The 20,667-nt window shown below is 45.5% G+C and overlaps 1 protein-coding gene across 3 annotated transcripts in view; it reads right to left on the reverse strand.

The window, feature by feature from the left end:
- LOC105463890 (zinc finger protein 157) overlaps window positions 1-20,667 on the reverse strand; it is a 58,266-nt gene that overhangs the window by 11,766 nt on the left and 25,833 nt on the right. For 2 of the 3 annotated variants that reach the window (XM_071088255.1, XM_071088254.1), the window contains exons 3-4: window positions 1,270-1,396; window positions 897-992 (exon numbers count right to left, since the gene is read on the reverse strand). In XM_071088255.1, coding sequence (XP_070944356.1) covers window positions 897-992; window positions 1,270-1,396 — 223 coding nt within the window. Of the gene's footprint in view, window positions 1-896; window positions 1,079-1,269; window positions 2,010-20,667 lie in introns of those variants that run through there. The other variant, XM_071088256.1, reaches the window with a different exon arrangement.

Genomic DNA, 20,667 nt, shown 5'->3' on the forward strand with positions numbered 1-20,667 from the left:
GAATAAATGTTGCCAGGTGTGGTGGCTCATACCTCTGACCCTAGCACTTCCAGAGGCCATGGCAGGTGGATCACTTGAGCCCAGGAGTTCAAGACCAGCCTGGCCAACATAGTGAGATTCTGTCTCAACAAAAATAATAATAATAATAATACAAAAATCAGCCAGGCATGGTAGTGTGCACCTGTAGTCCCAGCTACTAGGGAGGCTGCCCTGGAAAGGTCACTTAAAACGGGGCAGTTGAGGTGTTAAGTTGAGGTTGAACCATGATTGCACCGTTGCACTCCAGCCTGGGCAACAGAGGGATACTCTGTCTCAAAAAAATAAAAGAATAAATGCTTAAGATGAGGCAGAGATAAATAACAGTGGTAAATAACTTAAAAATCAAGATAAAGGCCAGGTGCGGTGGCTCACGCCTATAATCCCAGCACTTTGAGAGGCCAAGGCAGGTGGATCACTTGAGGTCAGGAGTTTGTGACCAACCTGGCCAACATGGTGAAACCCTATCTCTACTAAAAGTACAAAAATTAGCCAGGCGTGGTGGCATGCACCTGTAATCCCAGCTGCTCAGGAGGCTGAGGCAGGAGAATTGCTTGAGCCCAGGAGGCGGAGGTTGTGGTGAGCTGAGATCACACCACTGCACTCCAGTCTGGGTGACAGAGTGAGACTCCATCAAAAAAAAAAAAAAAAATCAAGATAAAACAGGAGAAAGCACTGAAGTTTGAGTGTGATATTAAGATGTGTGACTTTGGTATCTGAAGCATGTAGACCTTCCGTCCTTATTTTCAAAGAGCTAGGACCTCTAAAAAGAGATTCCTAGAAAGTGTTGCACCCTTTGACCTGAATTTCTGGGCTCTTATTTCCCCTATTTTCCATATGTCCAGTTCTTGCCCACTTACCTGAGTAACGATGGCCTGAGGATTCCTCCTCTAATATCCACAGCTCTTCTCCTCGCTCCAACTTGAAAATCATCTCTGGTTTGGCCACGCAGAGGCCTGTTAATGGGAAATGGCACAGGACGTGGGCCAAGTTGTCTGAGCTCTAGGGCCTCTGATGGAGGAGGAAGGTGCATCTTCATGAGCTGCACAAGGAAGGGGGCCCATTTAAAGCTTTCATTGGGGAAGTAAGAACACACACATTTTTCCCGGTGCCCTAAACTGACTACTCATCTGTGACTCTCAATATCATTAAACCCTCACAAGGCTGCATATGTTACAGCAACCAAGAAAGGAAACACATGCTCCTAGGAGTTACATGGACAATCATCCTCACCCACAGATGCCAGGTTGCTGTAGGTCTCCAGCATCACATCCTTGTGCATGGTCCTCTGAGCAGGGTCCAGTCTGTGCCACTCCTGTCGGGTGAAATCCACAGCCACGTCCTCGAATGACACGGACCCCTGTAATAACAATCTCCAGTGATCAGAATGGGATGCATGAAAAAGATGTGCAGGAACTAATCTTCTCAGTGGAGCCCTGTTGAAAGTCGACTAAAAGGAGCTACACTGGATACCTGATTTCGTGTCTTGCTTGATATACTTTTGGGGTGGGGGGTACCCAGAACAGCTCTGTTACTGTGTTAATTTATTAATGCATGAAGAAAAGACCACTGCACTCCTGAGTTAACACTATGTGCCTCAGTAAGCATATTTCTGGAAAACCAATAAAAAAACAAACAAACACTATGTGTCCGGACATGTGCAAGTTGCTGGGTTAAAAAATGAAGAAGCAGTCTGGGCGCAGTGGCTCACGCCTGTAATCCCAGCACTTTGGGAGGCCAAGCTGGGCAGATCGCCTGAGGTCAGAAGTTCAAGACCAGACTGGCCAACATGGTGAAACCCCATCTCTACTAAAAATACAAAAATTAGCTGGGCTTGCTGGTGCACATCTGTAGTCCCAGTTACTCAGGAGGCTGAGGCAGGAGAATCGCTTGAACCCAGGAGGCGGAGGTTGCAGTGAGCCAAGATCACACCACTGCACTCCAGCTTGGGTGACAGAGCAAGACTCCATCTTGAAAAAAAAAAAAAAAGAAGAAGAAGAAGAAGAAGAAGCTGGCTGGGCATGGTGGCTCACATCTGTGATCATAGCACTTTGGGAGGCCAAGGCAGGCAGATCACTTGAGGTTAGGAGTTCAGACTAGCTTGGCCAACATGGTGAAACCCCAAGTCTACTAAAAATAAAAAATAAAAAATAAAAATTAGCTGGGCATGGTGGAGGGTGCCTGCAGTCCCGGCTACTCAGGAGCCTGAGGCAAGAGAATCACTTGAACTCAGGAGGTAGAGGCTGCAGTGAGCTGAGATTGTGCCACTGCACTCCAGCCTGGGTGACAGAGAGACCCTGTCTCAAAACAAACAAACAAAATGTATTTATACTTATAAACAATACAGAAGTGCTGTTCTGTGGGAGAAAGGGAGACAGTATTGCTCCCAGGATAACTGCATGAACAGCTGGGATGAGGCTGGAGCCATATATAGACATTAGCAAAACAGGATAGACAATGAGTTGATGGAAGAAAAATTGAGATTGATTTTAGAGTGTTTATGGAACATACTGACGGAGATGTCCAGCTGGAGCTCAGGAGAGAAGGCTAGCAGAGGCCAAGGTTTGGGGAGGGTAAGATCATTTCAGTACCAGCTGAAACCACCAGAATAAATTGGATAGCTAAGAAAGAGCACAGTTTGAGAGAAGCACCAAGTACAGAGTTTGAGGGAGCACCAATATGCTATGAAGGTTGCAGAGTAAATTCTTGATATGGTTTGGATCTGCGTCTTCACCCAAATCTCATGTTGAATTGTAATCCCCAATGTTGGAGGTGGGGCCTGGTGGGAGGGGATTGGATTATGGGGGTAGTTTCTCATGGTTTAACACCATCCTCCCTTGGTGCTGTCATCGCCATAGTGAGTTCTCATGAGATCTGGTTGTTTAAAAGTGTGTGGCACCTGTGCCCCAATTCCTCCCGCTCTGGCCATGTAAGATGTGCCTGCTGTCTGGGCACAGTGGCTCATGCCTGTAATCCCAGCACTTTGGGAGGCTGAAGCAGGCGGATAGCTTGAGCCCAGGAATTTGAGCAGACTGGGCAACATGGCGAAATCCTGTCTCTACAAACAAACAAAAATTAGCTGGGCATTGTGGTGCATGCCTATAATCCCAGCTACTTGGGGGACTGAGGCAGGAGGATCACTTGAGCCCAGGAGGTCGACGCTGCAGTGAGCCAAGATGACACCACTGCACTCCAGCCTGTGTGACAGAGCGAGATCCTATCTTACACACACACACACACACACACACACACACACACACACACAGATATGCTGCCGGGCATGGTGGCTCACGCCTATAATCCCAGCACTTTGGAAGACTGAGGTGGGTGGATCACCTGAGGTCAGGAGTTTGAGACCAGCCTGGCCAACATGGTGAAACCCCATTTCTACTATAAATACAAAAATTAGCGGGGCGTGGTGGTGCACACCTGTAATCCCAGCAATCCCAGCTACTCAGGAGGCTGAGACAGGAGAATCGCGAATCACTTGAACCCAGGAGGCGGAGGTTGCAATGAGCTGAGATCATGCCCTTGCACTCTAGCCTGGGTGACAAGAGTGAAACTCCGTTTAAAGAAAAAAAAAAAAAAAGTTATTTCTTCCTCTTTGCCTTCTGCTATGGATTGGAAGTTTCCTGAGGCCTCCCCAGAAGCCATTATGCTTTTTGTAGAGCCTGCAGAACCATGAGCCAATTAAATCTCTTTTCTTTATAAATTACCCAGTCTCAGGTATTTCTTTATAGCAATGCAAGAACAGACTAATACAATTATTAGATGGTAGAAATAGAACCAGGAAAGTGTGGGGTCTTGGAAGGTAGGAGGGGAGACAGTTTCAAGTAACAGTGCCATTTCCAGTTTAAAGTGATAGGTAAGAAATGAGCCAGGTATGGTGGTGCAGGCCTGTAATCCCAGCTACTCAGGAGGCTGAGGCAGGAGAATTTCTTGAACTCGGGAGGTGGAGGTTGCAGTGAGCCAAGTTCCATCTCAAAAAAAAAAAAAAAAAAAGGAGAAAGAAAGAAAAGAAATGGAAGATATATTACTATATGCCCCCAACGACATTAAAATGAGAATAAGAGAATGCCACGAACATCTTTATTCACATAAATTCACCAACTTCGATGAAATGGACCAATTCCATGAAATATATAAAACACCAAAACTTACCCAAAGAGAAACTGACAACTGAATGGAATATCAATTAAAGAAACTGAATTTGTGGTTTAAAACCTTCCAAAAAAGAAATTCCCAGGCCTTGATAGTTTCACTAGTAAATTCTACCAAATATTTAAGGAATACATCAGTTCTATACAATCCTTCCTCTTCCATTTTCTAGACAAGGACACTTCTCATTTTATGAGGCCATCATTATCCTGATTACAACATCAGACAAAGACATGACAAGAAAAGAAAATTGCAGTCCAATATCCCTTATAAACATAGAAGTTAAAAGCCTCAACAAATATTAGCAAATCAAATCCAGCAACATATGTAAACACATAGCATGATCAGTTGGTGTTTATCCAGAGTATGCAAGGTTGGCTGAACATTTTTAAATCAATCAATATAATCCACCATGTTAAGAAACTAAAACAGAAAAACCACACAATCATCAATTGATACAGAAAAGTCATTTGACAAAATTCAACATTGATTCCTGACAAAAATTCTCATCAAAGTAGGAATAGAAGGAAACTTCTTTGACCTGCTAAAGATCATCTACCAAAAACCTACAGCTGACATCATACGTAATGAAAAAGACTGAATGCTTTCCCTAGAAGATCAGGAAAAAGGCGAGAGACGTCCACTTTTACAAATCCTATTTGAAATCAAAATCCTACTCAAAGTCCTACTTTAGTGAAATCAGGCAAGAAAAAGGAAATAAAAGGCATATAACTGGTTGGAAAGAATAAATAAAACTGTCTCTGTTCTCACACAATATGATTGTCTATGTAGAAAATCCCAAGGAATCTACAAAGAAGCTCTTAACAAGACTGCAGGACACAAAGTCAACTCATCGAAGTCAATCATGTTTCGGCTGGGCATAGTGGCTCACACCTGTAATCCCAGCACTTTGGGGAGCCCAGGCAGGCATATCACCTGAGGTCAGGAGTTCAAGACCAGCCTAGCCAACATGGCGAAACCCTGTCTCTACTAAAAATTTTAAAACTTAGCCAGGTGTAGTGGTGCGTGCCTGTAATCCCAGCTACTCAGGAGGCTGAGGCAGGAGAATCGCTTCAACTGGGGAGGTCAAAGTTGCATTGAGCCAAGATCGTGCCACTATACTCCAGCCTGGGTGACAGAGTGAGACTCTGTCTCAAAAAAAAAAAAAAAAAAAAGAGAGAGAGAGTGAGAAAGAAATACAGTAAATGTAATATATACACACAGTAATTACAACATAAAATAAAATGAGAGAACTGAGACCAAGCTTAACAGTAATGTGAATAAATACAAATGGGCTTAATTCACTTATTACAAGAAAAAGAGGGGCAAATGTGGTGGCTCACACCTATAATCCTAGCACTTTGGGAGGCTGAGGCGGTAGGACTGCTTGAAGCCAGGAGTTCAAGACCAGCCTGGCCAACATAGGAAGACACCATCTTTATTTATTTAAAATAATAATAATAATTTTTTTTTTTTTTTTTTTTTTGAGGCGGAGTCTCGCTCTGTCGCCCAGGCTGGAGTGCAGTGGCGCGATCTCGGCTCACTGCAAGCTCCGCCTCCTGGGTTCCCGCCATTCTCCTGCCTCAGCCTCCCGAGTAGCTGGGACTACAGGTGCCGCCACCACGCCCGGCTAATTTTTTTGTATTTTTAGTGGAGACGGGGTTTCATTGTGTTAGCCAGGATGGTCTCGATCTCCTGACCTCGTGATCCGCCCGTCTCGGCCTCCCAAAGTGCTGGGATTACAGGCTTGAGCCACCGCGCCTGGCCAATATTTTTAATAAAATATTAAAGCTAAGCTACGAGGACACAAAGGCATAAGAATGATACAATGGACTTTGGGGACTGAGAAGAAAGGGTGGGAGGGGGGTGAGGGACAAAAGACTACACATTGGGTATACAGCTTGGGTGATGGGTGCACCAAAATCTCAGAAATCACCACTATAGGACTTATTCATGTAACCAAACACCAACCATTCCCCAAAACCTACTGAAATAAAAAAGAAACTGAAAAATAAAAATGAAAAAAACCTAAAAATATGTAAAAGCTACGTTTTCCATGTAAAGTCAGCAAAGTATCAAAGACAACTGCATTTAATTACTACTATTACATATGTCTGGCTGGGCTATTCTGTTGATGGGTCAGCAATATTTAGGTGAATAATAAAATAAAAACATATACAATCAAAAAATAAATAAATAAAATAAAAAGGGTTTAACATTGCCTCATAAAGCAAAGCCCAGCACTATGCTGCATACAAGAGACATGCTTAAAACACATTCATGCAAAAGGCTAAAATTAAAAGGGTTGGACAAAAATTTACCAAATGCCTAATAAACCTGCACGTGTTCCTGATGCGGTTTGGCTCTGTGACTCCATCCAAATCTCATGTTGAATTACGATCTTCAGCGTTGGAGGAGGGGCCTGCTGGAAAGTGATTGGAACATGGGGGTAGATTTCCCTCTTGTTCTTTTTTTTTTTTTTTTTTTTTTTTTTTGAGACGGAGACTCGCTCTGTCGCCCAGGCTGGAGTGCAGTGGCCAGATCTCAGCTCACTGCAAGCTCCGCCTCCCGGGGTCACGCCATTCTCCTGCCTCAGCCTCCCGAGTAGCTGGGACTACAGGCGCCCACCACCGCGCCCGGCTAGTTTTTTGTGTTTTTTGTATTTTTTTTTAGTAGAGACAGGGTTTCACCGTGTTAGCCAGGATGGTCTCGATCTCCTGACCTCGTGATTCGCCCGTCTCCGCCTCTCAAAGTGCTGGGATTACAGGCGTGAGCCAGCGCGCCCGGCCATTTTTTTTTTTTTTTTTTTTTTTTTTTTTTCTTAAAGACAGAGTTTTGCTCTTGTTGCTGAGGCTGGAGTGCAGCGGCGCCATCTTGGCTCACTGCAGCCTCCACCTCTGGGGTTCAAGCGATTCTCCTGCCTCAGCCTCCTGAGTAGCTGGGATTACAGGCGCATGCCACCATGCCCAGCTAACTTTTTGTATTTTTAGTAGAGATAGGGTTTCATCATGTTGGCCAGGCTGGTCTCGAATTCCTGACTTCAGGTGATTCACCCACCTTGGCTTCCCAAAGTGCTGGGATTACAGGTGTGAGCCACCACGCCCGGCCTCCCCCTTCTTCTTGTGATAGTGAGAGTTCTCACAAGATCTGGTTGTTTAGTGTGTGGCACTTCCCCCTTTGCTCTCTCTCTCCTGTTGCCATGTGAGACATGCCTTGCTTCTCCTTCACCTTCCACCATAATTGTAAGTTTCCTGAGTCCTCCCCAGAAGCAGAAGCCTGTCCAGCCTGTGGAACCATAAGTCAATTAAACCTCTATTCTTTTTTTTTTTTTTTTTTTGAGACGGAGTCTCACTTAGTCACCCAGGCTGGAGTGCAGTAGCGTGATCTCGGCTCCACCTCCCGGGTTCACACCATTCTCCTGCCTCAGCCTCCCAAGTAGCTGGGACTACAGGTGCCCGCCACCACGCTCAGCTAATTTTTTGCATTTTTAGTAGAGACGGGATTTCAAAGTGCTGGGATTACAGGCATGAGCCACTGCGCCTGGCCTAAACCTCTATTCTTTACAAACTACCCAGGTCGTTCTTTATAGGAGTGTGAGAACAGACTAATACAGTACCCGAATCTAAAATAAAAGTTTAAAAAAAATTTTTTTAAATAAATAATAAACAAACAAAGTCAAGACAATAGAGAATAAGAATAATATCCAAGACACTTGGTTAGGAATTAGAGAAAGCTAAAAGTGAGCTGAGATCACACCACTGCACTCCACCCTGGGCAACACAGCAAGACTCTGTCTCAAAAAAAAAAAAAAGAATGCAAGAAGAAATATAAATATTCTCTAATGGGAGACTTTTAACATACCATTCACAGAATGAGACAGATTAAATGGACAAAATATGAGTAATAACATAAAGAACCTAAACCACATAATCAGTAAGGTTGATCTTTTGGATGTATATATATTGAACACCACACCCTGATCATACAGAATATACTTTTTCTCACGTGCACATAAAATATTCACAAAACTTGGTCAAATACTAGGGCACAAAGAAAACAACCTCAGAAGATTCCTTAAGATATATATATTACAAACAATACTGATCACAATCAATAAAACAAAATTAATAGTTAGAAATTGACAAGCTGCTTCTAAAATTCATATGAGAATTAAAAGGGCCTAGAACATGGCCGGGCACGGTGGCTCAGGCCTGTAATCCCAGCACTTTGGGAGGCCCAGGCGGGCGGATCACCAGGTCAGGAGATCGAGACCATCCTGGCTAACACGGTGAAACCCCGTCTCTACTAAAAAATACAAAAAAACTAGCCGGGTGAGGTGGCGGGCGCCTGTAGTCCCAGCTACTCGGGAGGCTGAGGCAGGAGAATGGTGTAAACCCGGGAGGCGGAGCTTGCAGTGAGCCGAGATCAGGCCACTGTACTCCAGTCTGGGCGACAGAGCAAGAGACTCCGTCTCAATTAAAAAAAAAAAAAAAAAGGGCCCAGAACAGCCAAAGCAATTTTGAAAAGGAAGAAAAAAGCTAGAGGATTTATAGTACCTAATTTCAACACTTACTATAAAGCTACAGTTCTCGGTCAGGCATGGTGGCTCTTGCCTGTAATCCCAGAACTTTGAGAGGCCAAAGCAGGAGGACTGCTTGAGCCCAGGAGTTCAAGATCAGCAACATAGTGAGACCCTATCTCTCCAAATATAAAAAATTAGTGGGTGTGGTGGTGCACACCTGTGGTCCTAGCTACCTGGGAGGCTGAGGTGGGAGGTTCGCTTGCGGCAGGGAGGTGGATGCCTTAGTGAACTGTGATTGTGCCACTGCACTCTGGCCTGGGCAACATAGTGAGATCCTGTCTCAAAAAACAAAAAACTGAAGAGCAAGCTAGGACTGATTTATATACAATAGTGACATACATGACCAACAGAGGTGGTTGATAAATGCAACAAAAATGCACCACTCAAATGGTGAAATTCTTAGGAAAAACCTGGGCAGGATCCACCCCTAACATTCCCCAACCAACAAAACAATGAACTGCTGTCACTGCCTACTACCCCTGGTACTACGCGAGAAACACAGTACCTAATCAGGTTACTTGTCATTTGCAGGATGCATGTTCCACATCTGAGAATATTGCTAGCTTCCCTCCATTAAACAACACAAAAGAAGTCCACATTTAAGCAGGCTGTGTCTGAATTGCAAAGAGCAGAAGCTCTCTTGATGCTTTTGAGCACTTATATAAGATCCACATGCAGACATGATTTTAAAAATGTCTGCAACTTGTATTTATAGAGACGAGATTGTGGCAAAAGCCCGTGAGTGCTACCCAACAGCAATGGCTGAGGTTTTGGATCAGAGAATTTCCAGATGTGGTGGTATGGTGATTTTTTTGTGAATGAAAGATATAAAATAATCTTGAAACCTGAAATACCCATAATGTCCTAGGTGATGTCAGAGAAACATTCTAATAAAGAAGGCAATGCCCAGAAGAGTTCCATAATATAATGGAAACAGTTTATACGAGAACATGCTACTGGAGGATTGCAAGGCAGTACTCATCGTATTCAGCATTTCCTCTACAGCCAACTTTGAAACCACCAGAGGAACTGACAGCTCCTACTGCCACAAGGATGGCACCCTAGGAACAGCTCTCATGACTGAGCACAGGGTCTCATGCCTGTAGTCCCAGCACTTTGGGAGGCCGAGATGGGAGGACCGCTTTAGGCCAGGAGTTCAAGACCAGCCTGGAGAACATAGGGAGAATCCATCTCTACAAAAAATACAAAAAATTAGCCAGGCATGGCGGCACATGCCTGTAGTCCCAGCTACTCAGGTGGCTGAGGCAGGAGAATCACCTGAGCCCAGGAGGTTGAGGCTGCAGTGAGCCCTGATAGCACCACTGCTCTCTACCTTGGTTACAGAACAAGGCTCTGTCTTGAAAAAGAAAGAAAAGAAACAGAAGATACTATACCAATTTAGACTGCCATGTTACATTTCTTCAGATCAAGGAACACACCTTACAGCACATAGTATCCAACAATGGGCAAAAAGATAAAACATCAAATGGACATATTATATTGCATATCATCCTCAGAGCTGTAGTTTGGCACAGAATTGGAACGGACAGTTGAAACATTTGTCAAAGGCTGGGTGCAGTAGCTCATGCCTATAATCCCAGCACTTTGGCAGACCGACTTGGGAGGATCCCTTGAGCCCAAGAGTTTGAGATGAGCCTTGGCAACATAGCTAGATCCTGTCTCTAAAATAATAATAATAATGAGAGAGAGAGAGAGAGAGAGAGAGAAAAGGCTGGGCACAGTGGCTCATGCCTGTAATCCCAGCACTTTGGGAGGCCAAGGCAGGCAGATCACCTGAGGTCAGGAGTTCAAGACCAGCCTGACCAACATGGCAAAACAGTCTCAACTAAAAATATAAAAATTAGCTGAGTGTGGTGGTGTGCAACTATAGTCCCAGCTACTTGGGAGGCTGAGGCACGAGAATCACTGGAACCCGGGAGGCAGAGGTTGTGGTGAGCCGAAATTGCGCTACTGCACTCCAGCCTGGGTGACAGAGCAAGACCCTATCTCAAAAAAAAAAAAAAAAAAAAAGAGAGAGAGAGAGAGAGAGAGAACAGAAAGTGGGCAACATGGCTCATGCCTTAATACCAACACTTTGGGAGGCTAAGGCGGGAGGATCACTTGAGCTCAAGAATCTGAGGCCAGCCTGGGCAACATGGGAGACCACATCTCTACCGAAAAATACAAAAATTAACTAAGCATGATGGTGTACGCCTGTAGTCCCGGCTACTCAGGAGGCTGAAGTGGGAGGATGGCTTCAGCCCTGGAGGTTGAGGCTGCAGTGAGCCAAGGTCACACCACTGCACTGCAGCCTGGGCTAACAGATCCAGACCCTAACTCAAAAAAAAAAAGAGAGAGAGAGGGGAGACATGGGCCTAAAGAGCTGGCTTACACACCTTCCCAAGTTTGTGCTCACAGTCAACATGAGCAGAATCAATGGAACATTCTTGTTAGATAGATTCCGAGATTCCTCCACTTTTCTGAGAGATAAGGTGTAAAGGTGATGGGGGAAGATGCTAATATGACTATACAATTCTCCCCTATATTACCTAAACTTTCTTTCTTACTGCTTGTTGCAATGGTTCCAGGACCAGGGCTACAACTGTGGGTGCTGGAAGCAGATATGATCCTCAGCAAGAATCTGTAACTATACTTTAAAAAATATATATGCCAAAATTCCTATGGGCCTAATGAGATAGATCGTGCCTTCACCCCATCTGACAAAATTTGGGTTGACAGTGAATCCAGATGCACTGTCTAGTGGTTGAGATACCCCATGAGTTCAGTACCAATATAACCATATGCTATATGAATGGGAAAAGACCAACGGGGAGGCATTTGCTAGATCAATATTGCTGCCAGCAACCTGGACCAGAACAGTGTGTGGGTAGAAATCAGTGACAAATAGAGAGAAACAGAAGGAATAGGCCAGACGTGGTGGCTCACACCTGTAATCCCAGCACTTTGGGAGGCTGAGGCGGGTGGATCACCTGAGGTCATGAGTTCAAGACCAGCCTGGCCAACATGGTGAAAGCCTGTCTCTACTAAAAATACAAAAAGTAGTGGGCGCCTGTAATCCCCGCTACTCAGGAGGCTGAGGCAGGAGAATCGCTTGGGCCTGGGAGGCAGGGGCTGCAGTGAACTGAGATCGCGCCATTGCACTCCAGCCTGGGCAACAAGAGTGAGACTTCGTCTGAAAAAAAACAAAAATACAAAAATTAGCTGGGTGTGGTGGCACGAGCCTGTAATCCCGGCTACTCGGGAGGCAAAGGCAGAAGAATTGCTTGAAGCCATGAGGTGGAGGTTGCGTTGAGACGACATTGTGCCATGGCACTCCAGCCTCCAGCCTGAGAGACAGAGTAAGACTGTCTCTTAAAAAAAAAAAAAAAAAAAAAAAAAAAAAGGCCAGGCGCGGTGGCTCAAGCCTGTAATCCCAGCACTTTGGGAGGCCGAGACGGGCGGATCACGAGGTCAAGAGATCGAGACCATCCTGGCTAATACGGTGAAACCCCGTCTCTACTTAAAAAAATACAAAAAACTAGCCGGGCGAGGTGGCGGGCGCCTGTAGTCCCAGCTACTCGGGAGGCTGAGGCAGGAGAATGGCGTAAACTGGGGAGGCGGAGCTTGCAGTGAGCTGAGATCCGGCCACTGCACTCCAGCCTAGGCGACAGAGCTAGACTCCCTCTCAACAAAAAAAAAAAAAAAAAAAAAAAAGAAAGAAAAGAAATAATAGCTGAAAGTAAAGGAATGAATACATGGGTTATGCAACAAAGGAAATCCACCATCATGGTATTCTACAAAGCATTGCTTCTGACCAAGGAACTTACTTCATAGCAAAAGCAGTGGAGCAATGGGACCATGCTCATGGAATTCACAAGTCTCACCATGTTCCTCACCATGCTTTTTGAAGACTCAGTTATAGTGCCAACTAGGTGACAATACCTTGCCGGGCTGGGGCAATGTCCTGCAAGAGTCTGAATATTCTCTGAATCCATTTTAATATATGGTGTGATTTCTCCCATAGCCAGGATTCACAAGTCCAGGAATCAAGGGGGCAAAAATGCAAATGGCTCCCAGCTACTCAGGAAGCTGAGGCAGGAGAATCACTTGAATCCGGGTGGCAGAGGTTGCAGTGAGCTAAAGTTGCGCCACTGCACTCCAGCCTGGGCAACAGAGCAAGACTCCATCTCAAAAAAAAAAAACCCACAAAAACAAACAGAAATGCAAATGGCACTACTCACTATTACCCCTAGTAACCCACTAGCAAAATTTTTATTTCCTACCTTCGTGATCTTATGCTCCACTGGTATAGGGGCCTTTGCTCCAAAAGGAGGAAAGCTTTCACCAAGGCACACAACAGTGATTTCATTGAACTGGAAGCTAAGACTGCCACACGGCCACTTGAGGCTTCTCATGCCTCTGAGGTAACAGGAAAAGAAGGGAGTTGCTGTATTGGCTGGAGCATCTGATCCTAACTACCAAGATTAAATTGACTTGCAGCAGGGCACGATGGCTCACGCCTGTAATCCCAGCACTTCGGGAGGCCAAGACAGGCAGATCACTTGAGGTCAGGAGTTCTAAGCTACCCTGGCCAACATGGTGAAACTCCGTCCTTACTAAAAATACAAAAATTAGCCAGGCGTGGTGGCAAGCACCTGTAGTCCCAGCTACTTGGAAGGCTGAGGCAGGAGAATCGCTTGAACACAGGAGGCGGAGGTTGCAGTAGGCTGAGATCGTGCTGCTGCACTCCAGCCTGGGTGACAGCAAGACTCCATCTCAAAAAAAAAAAAAAAAAAAAGTAGGCAGGCATGGTGGCACATGCCTGTAATCCCAGCTACTTGGGAGGCTGAGGCAGGAGAATCATTTAAACCTGGGAGGCAGAGGTTGCAGTTAGCCAAGATCGCATCACTGCACTTCAGCCTGGGCAACAGAGTGAGACTCCATCTCAAAAAAAAAAAAAAAGAAAGAAAGAAAGAAAAGGCCGGGCGCGGTGGCTCATGCCTGTAATCCCAGCATTTTGGGAGGCCGAGACGGGCGGATCACGAGGTCAGGAGATCGAGACCATCCTGACTAACACGGTGAAACGCCGTCTCTACTAAAAATACAAAAATTAGCCGGGCGTGGTGGCGGGCGCCTGTAGTCCCAGCCACAAGGGAGGCTGAGGCAGGAGAATGGCGTGAACCCGGGAGACGGAGCTTGCAGTGAGTGGAGATCGCGCCACCGCACTCCAGCCTGGGCGACAGAGCGAGACTCCGTCTCAAAAAAAAAAAAAAAAAGAAAGAAAGAAAGAAAAAAGACATTGAGTTGCTATTAAACAATGAAGATAAAGAAGAGTAGGCCTGGAATACAGAGGACCCCTTAAAGCACACTACAATGCCCTGTGATTAAAGTCAATTGAAAACTACAACAACCCAATTCAGGCAGGACTAACAGTAGCCGGCTGATATAATTTGGCTGTGTCCCCACCCAAATCTCAGAAATTACGTCTGTATATAAATATATAATTTTTTTTTTTTTTTTGAGATGGAGTTTCACTCTTGTTGCCCAGGTTGGAGTGCAATGGCACGATCTCGGCTCACTACAACCTCCGCCTCCTGGGTTCAAGCAATCCTCCTGTCTCAGCCTCCCAAGTAGCTGGGATTACAGGCATGCACCACCACGTGCAGCTAATTTTTTGTCTTTTCAGTAGAGATGGGGTTTCACCATGTTGGTTGAAGTGGGTAGAAATCAGTGACAAATAGAGAGAAACAGAAAGAATAGGCCAGACGTGGTGGCTGACATCTATAATCCCAGCACCATGGTCAGACTGGTCTGGAACTCCTGACCTCAGATGATCTGCCCACCTTGGCTTCCCAAAATGCTGGGATTACAGGCATAAGCTACCGCACCCGGCCAATATATAATTTTTTTTTTTTTTTTGAGACGGAGTCTCACTCTGTCGCCCGGGCTGGAGTGCAGTGGCCGATCTCAGCTCACTGCAAGCTCCGCCTCCCGGGTTTACGCCATTCTCCTGCCTCAGCCTCCGAAGTAGCTGGGACTACAGGCGCCTGCCACCTCGCCCGGCTAGCTTTTTGTTTTTTTTTTTTTTTTTTTTTTTGAGACGGAGTCTCGCTCTGTCGCCCAGGCTGGAGTGCAGTGGCCGGATCTCAGCTCACTGCAAGCTCCGCCTCCCGGGTTCATGCCATTCTCCGGCCTCAGCCTCCCGAGTAGCTGGGACTACAGGCGCCCGCCACCTCGCCCGGCTAGTTTTTTGTATTTGTTAATAGAGACGGGGTTTCACCATATTAGCCAGGATGGTCTCGATCTCCTGACCTCGTGATCCGCCCGTCTCGGCCTCCCATAGTGCTGGGATTACAGGCTTGAGCCACCGCGCCAGGCCTAAATATCACTGTTAACAGTGATACTCCCTTGGCTATCTGGATGGAAAAAAAAAAAAAAAAAAACGCTTTTTGTATTTTTTTTTAGTAGAGACGGGGTTTCACCGTGTTAGCCAGGATGGTCTCGATCTCCTGACCTCGTGATCCGCCCGTCTCAGCCTCCCAAAGTGCTGGGATTACAGGCTTGAGCCTCCGTGCCCGGCCAATATAATTTTTTTTTTAGAGGCAAGGTCTTGCTATGTCACCCAGGCTGGACTGGATCCTCTTCCCTCAGTCGCCTAAGTAGCTGGGACTACAGGCATGCACCACTGCCCCTGGCTACAGGACTATAATTTTTATGAGTATTTCTTCCTTATTTTGTTAGGCATATGTGTGTAGATATATAAATACATATGCATGTACATCGCAAGTATTTGTTTTGTTCCCTCTCTTATCCTCTTATCATCAACATAAAATCTATTAATACTTAACTTTGTAGTATGACATTTATTTTTTGAGACAAGGTCTCGCTCTCTCACCCAGGCTGGAGTGCAGTGGCTCAATCACAGCTCACTGCAGCCTCGACCTCCAAAGGCCCAGGCGGTCCTCCCATCTCAGCCTCCTGAGTAGCTGGGACCACAGGCACACACCACCACACCTGTCTAATTTTTGCATTTTTTATAGAGATGGGTTTTCACCATGTTGCCCAGGCTGGTCTCAAACTCCTGACCTCAAGTGACCCTCCCACCTCGGCCTCCCAAAGTGCTAGGATTATAGGCGTGAGCCACCACTCCTGGACCACAATATTTATTTAAGTTACAGGACATGAGGGGAAAGTATGAGCATCGCCCACTGACTTTGTCTCCTCTTCTGAGGAAAAGAAGGTGTTTTTAGTTGTATATTTGACTATTGCATCACGTTAGACAGAAGTACGAGCTTGTCATATTTATTTAGAGATTAAGTATGATTTAAAGAGATGTGTATAGGTGCCAAGATAATGAGGGGTGGACTGCAATAATCAATCTGATGTGTCGATTGGACTGGATATATGCCCCAGTTATTCAATCAAACACTAATCTAAGTGTTGCTGTGAAGATATTTTGTAGATGTGATTAACATCTACAATTAAGCCAGGCATGGTGACATCAACACACCTGTAGCCCCAGCTATTCAGGACGCTGAGGCAGGAGGATAGCTTGAGCTCAGGAGTTCAAAACCAGCCTGGGCAACATAGCAAGATGCCCATCTCTTGAATAAAAAAATCTAGCCAGGAGCAGTGGCTCATGCCTATATTCCCAACACTTTGAGAGGCTGAGACAGGAGGATTTCTTGAGCCCAGGAGTTTGAGCAATGCCTGGGAAACATGGCGATGCCTCCACCCCTGTAAGCCCAGCATTTTGGGAGGCCAAGGTGGACAGATAGGTTGAGCCCAGGAGTTCAAGACCAACCTGGGCAACATAGTGAGACCCCGTCTCTACAAACAAAAATACAAAAAGTTAGCTGGACATGGTGGTGTGCGCCTGTAGTCCCAGCTACTTGGGAGGCTGAGGTAGGAGGATCACTTGAGCCTGGGAAGTCAAGGCTGCAGTGAGCTGAGATCACACCACTGTACTCCATTCAGCCTGAGCAATAGAATGAGATCTTACCAAAAACAAAACAAAACAAAACAAAAACACTGCTGAGGAGGGCTCAGAAGGAAGGAAGTAACACAACTAAGAAAGCTTCTATCATCTTACAAAATACAAACATCATCCTGCACAAAATGTTGGAAATATGAATGTTAAAAGTGCTTCTAGTTTGACTCAGAAGGAAATGAGGAACATGATATTGGAAACTAGATGAAAACCCATCCTTGTTATATAATGGCAGAAAACTTAACAGAATTTTATTCTGGAAATACCCAGAGGTACTTTCCATACAAATACTTCGGTATTTATTTAGCTGAGAGATTTTCGAGCAATGTGTTTGAAGGGGCGGCCTGGTTTTTTCTTACAGCTTACAGAAAAATGTGAGACATAAGAGATACATTGAGTAAGAAACTGCTAAGCAAAAAGGAACCAGCACTTGATGATTTGGGAGATTCTCAGCCGATCCAGATTGTAATAGATGCTAAAATTAGAAAATTCACTGTTGGCCAGGTAGAGTGGCTCATGCCTATAATCCCAGCACTGTAGGAGGCCAAGGTGGGAGGATCACTTGAGCTCAAGAGTTCGAGACCAGCCTTGGCAACAAAGTGAGACCCCATCTCTACAAAAAATAATAGAATTAGCCAAGTGCCTGATTGGGGTTGGAACTTTGAGCCCCACACTCAACCTCCTGGGAGGGGAGAGTGGCTGAAGGTTGACTCGATCACCAGTGGTCAATGGTTTAATCAATCATGCCTAGGTAATGAAGCCTCCATAAAAAACAAAAGGGGCGCAGTGGCTCATGCCTGTAATCCCAGCACTTTGGAAGGCCAAGGCAGGCGGATCACAAGGTCAGGAGATTGACACCATCCTGGCTAATATGGTGAAACCCTGTCTCTACTAAAAATACAAAAAATTAGCCAGGCATGGTGGCACACACCTGTAGTCCCATCTACTTGGGAGGCTGAAGCAGGAGAATCACTCGAACCCGGGAGGCAGAGGTTGCAGTGAGCCAAGATCTCGCCATTGCACTCCAGCCTGGGCGACAGAGCAAGACTTTGCCTCAAAAAAAAAAAAAAAAGAGGGGGGGCGCTGGGGGTGGTAGCTCACGCCTGTAGTCCCAGCTACTCAGGAGGCTGAGACAGGAGGATAGCTGGGCTGGAGCCCAGGAAGTTGAGGCTGCAGTGAACTGTGATCATGCCACTGCACTACAGCCTGGATGACAGAGTGAGACCTTGTCTCAAAAAGAAAAAAAAGAAAATTCACTGTTGGGAAAGTATGCTCTTTTCCTGGAAAGATTAGATATGTGACTCAAGGATCTGATGACCCATTTCAGCAGAATCAGGAATAGAGATGGGATTATCCAAGAAAGCTCTGTGGATGGCCTTCCTGTCTAATAGGAACACACACAGGAGAATGACAAGGCTTTTGAGAATGTTATACCAGTACAAACACTGCCAGCTTAAACGGAAAGAAACAGAGAAAAGACAAAATGACAGAAGGCTGTCAGACTTCCAAAATTTTACAGGCAGGAAATGGGCTAATCGAACTATCTGGTTATAAACATGTGCTACCTTCAAGAAAAAGGAAGAATGACTCCAAGGGCAGAACCACAGGTGCAGAGGCATGGGTGAGGCAGAGGCCAAGAGAGCAAAGCAACAGGAGATTTTTTTTTTTTTTTTTTTTTTTGGAGACAGAGTCTTGCTCTGTCCCCCAGGCTGGAGTGCAGTGGCAGGATCTCAGCTCACTGCAACCTCCGCCTCCCGGGTCCAAGCGATTCTCCTGCCTCAGCCTCCTGAGTAGCTGGGATTAGAGGGGTGCGCCACCCGTGCCTGGCTAATTTTTGTATTTTTAGTAGAGACGGGGTTTCACCATGTTGGCCAGGCTGGTCTCGAACTCCTGACCTCAGGTGATCCACCTGCCTCAGCCTCCCAAAGTGCTAGGATTACAGGTGTGAGCCACCATGCCCAGCCTCAACAGGGGATTCTTTTCGGGCCTTAATCTAACGATATTTTCCCTACTGGGTTTCAAACTCGATTGGGATCAGTGAACCCTTTATGACTTCCAATTTCTGCCTTTTGGAATGGGAATATCTATCCTATGCTTATCCCACCATTGTACTTTTGGAAACAGGTAACTTGTTTTCCAGTTTCACAGATCCACAGGCAGAAACTGATGCCGTAATGGGTTAAGACTTTGGGGTATGTTGGGATGGGATGAATGTATTTTGCATGTGGGATGGACATAAATTTGGAGGCTAGAGGAAAAACTATTATAGTGTTGAATGGTATGCTCCCCCAAAAGATATATCCACATCCTAACACCCAGGCATGGTGAATGTTACCTGGGTGTTATTTGGAAAAAGGATCTCTGCAGATGTAGTTAAGGATCTGAGTTGAGATCATTCTGGATTAACTGGGTAGCCCCTAAATGAAATGGCAAGTGTCTTTTTCCAGAAGAGGAGAGGGGAATGATGCTATACTTCCAGGGCACCATTCAGGTCGTCATCACAGTGGCCAAGAGTAGCATCACAGTTGTCATAGTGTCATGGCAGCTGATGATAAACAGCCTACACAGATGGCTGCAGGTTAGGAAGACGACAAAGTGACAGAAGCATCCTCAAACAGTTCTGTTGCTATTAAAATCAATACAGGTTCAGGGCCGGGCGCAGTGGCTCATGCCTGTAATCCCAGCACTTTGGGAGGCCGAGGTGGGTGGATCATGAGGTCAGGAGATTGAGACCAGCCTGGCTAACAAGGTGAAACCCCGTCTCTACTAAAAATGCAAAAAATTAGCCAGGCATGGTGGCAGGCACCTGTAGTCCCAGCTACTCGGGAGGCTGAGGCAGGAGAATAGCGTGAACCTGGGAGGTGGAGCTTGCAGTGAGCCGAGATCCCACCACTGTATTCCAGCCTGGGTGACAGAGCACTCCCGCTCAAAAAAAAAAAAAAAAAAATCAATACAGTTTCAGTATCCCCAATCCAAAAATCCAAAATCTTGGCCAGGTGTAGTGGCTCACGCCTGTAATCCCAGCACTTTGGGAGGCCGAGGTGAGTGGATCACCTGAGGTCAGGAGTTCAAGACCAGCCTAGCCAACACAGTGAAACCCAGTCTCTACTAAAAATACAAAATTAGCCGGGTGTGGTGGCATATACCTATAGTCCCAGCTACTCAGGAGGCTGAGATAGGAGAATTGCTTGAACCCAGGAGGCAGAGGTTGCAGTGAGCCGAGATCGTACCACTGCACTCCAGCCTGGACGAGACAGAACAAGAGTCTGTCTAAAAAAAAAAAAAAAAAAAAAAAAAAAAAAATCCAAAATCGGAAATGCTCCAAAATACAAAACCTTTTGAGCACCAACATCATGCTCAAAGGAAATGCTCATTAAAGCATTTTGGATTCAGATTTTCAGATTAGGGATCCCGAATCAGTGAATATAACTCAAACGTTCCAAAATAAGAAAAAAACAATCCAAAACACTTCTGGTCCCGAGTATTTCAGACAAGAGAGTAAACCAAAAGATGCACTAACTAAAAATTGAAACATGAGTTGCAAATGGGAGCCAGTCGGAAAGTTTAGTAACTGTTTCATCCCTCATTTGAAACCAGTAACACTTCGGAAAACTTTCAGTGCAGAAATGTTGAGTTTTGTGATACACCACCTACCTCTCCTGACACAAAGTCATATATATTAAACAAGAGGAAACAGATCAGGGCATGTCATTGCCTCAAAGGGAGCTTAGAGGAAGGTCAAATCAAAGACCTACCAAGAACCTCACTGTCAGAGTGAACAGACTAAGACTAACCAAAATACTTGAAAAGGTAAGTGGAAGAACAAAGAGATCAAGGGGGAAATTGAGAAGGAAAACTGAAAGAGAAATGCTGGATATCAAAAGAAACAAGAACAATCGAC

This window comes from Macaca nemestrina, chromosome X, assembly GCF_043159975.1.
Source record: "Macaca nemestrina isolate mMacNem1 chromosome X, mMacNem.hap1, whole genome shotgun sequence".
NCBI lineage: Eukaryota > Metazoa > Chordata > Mammalia > Primates > Cercopithecidae > Macaca > Macaca nemestrina.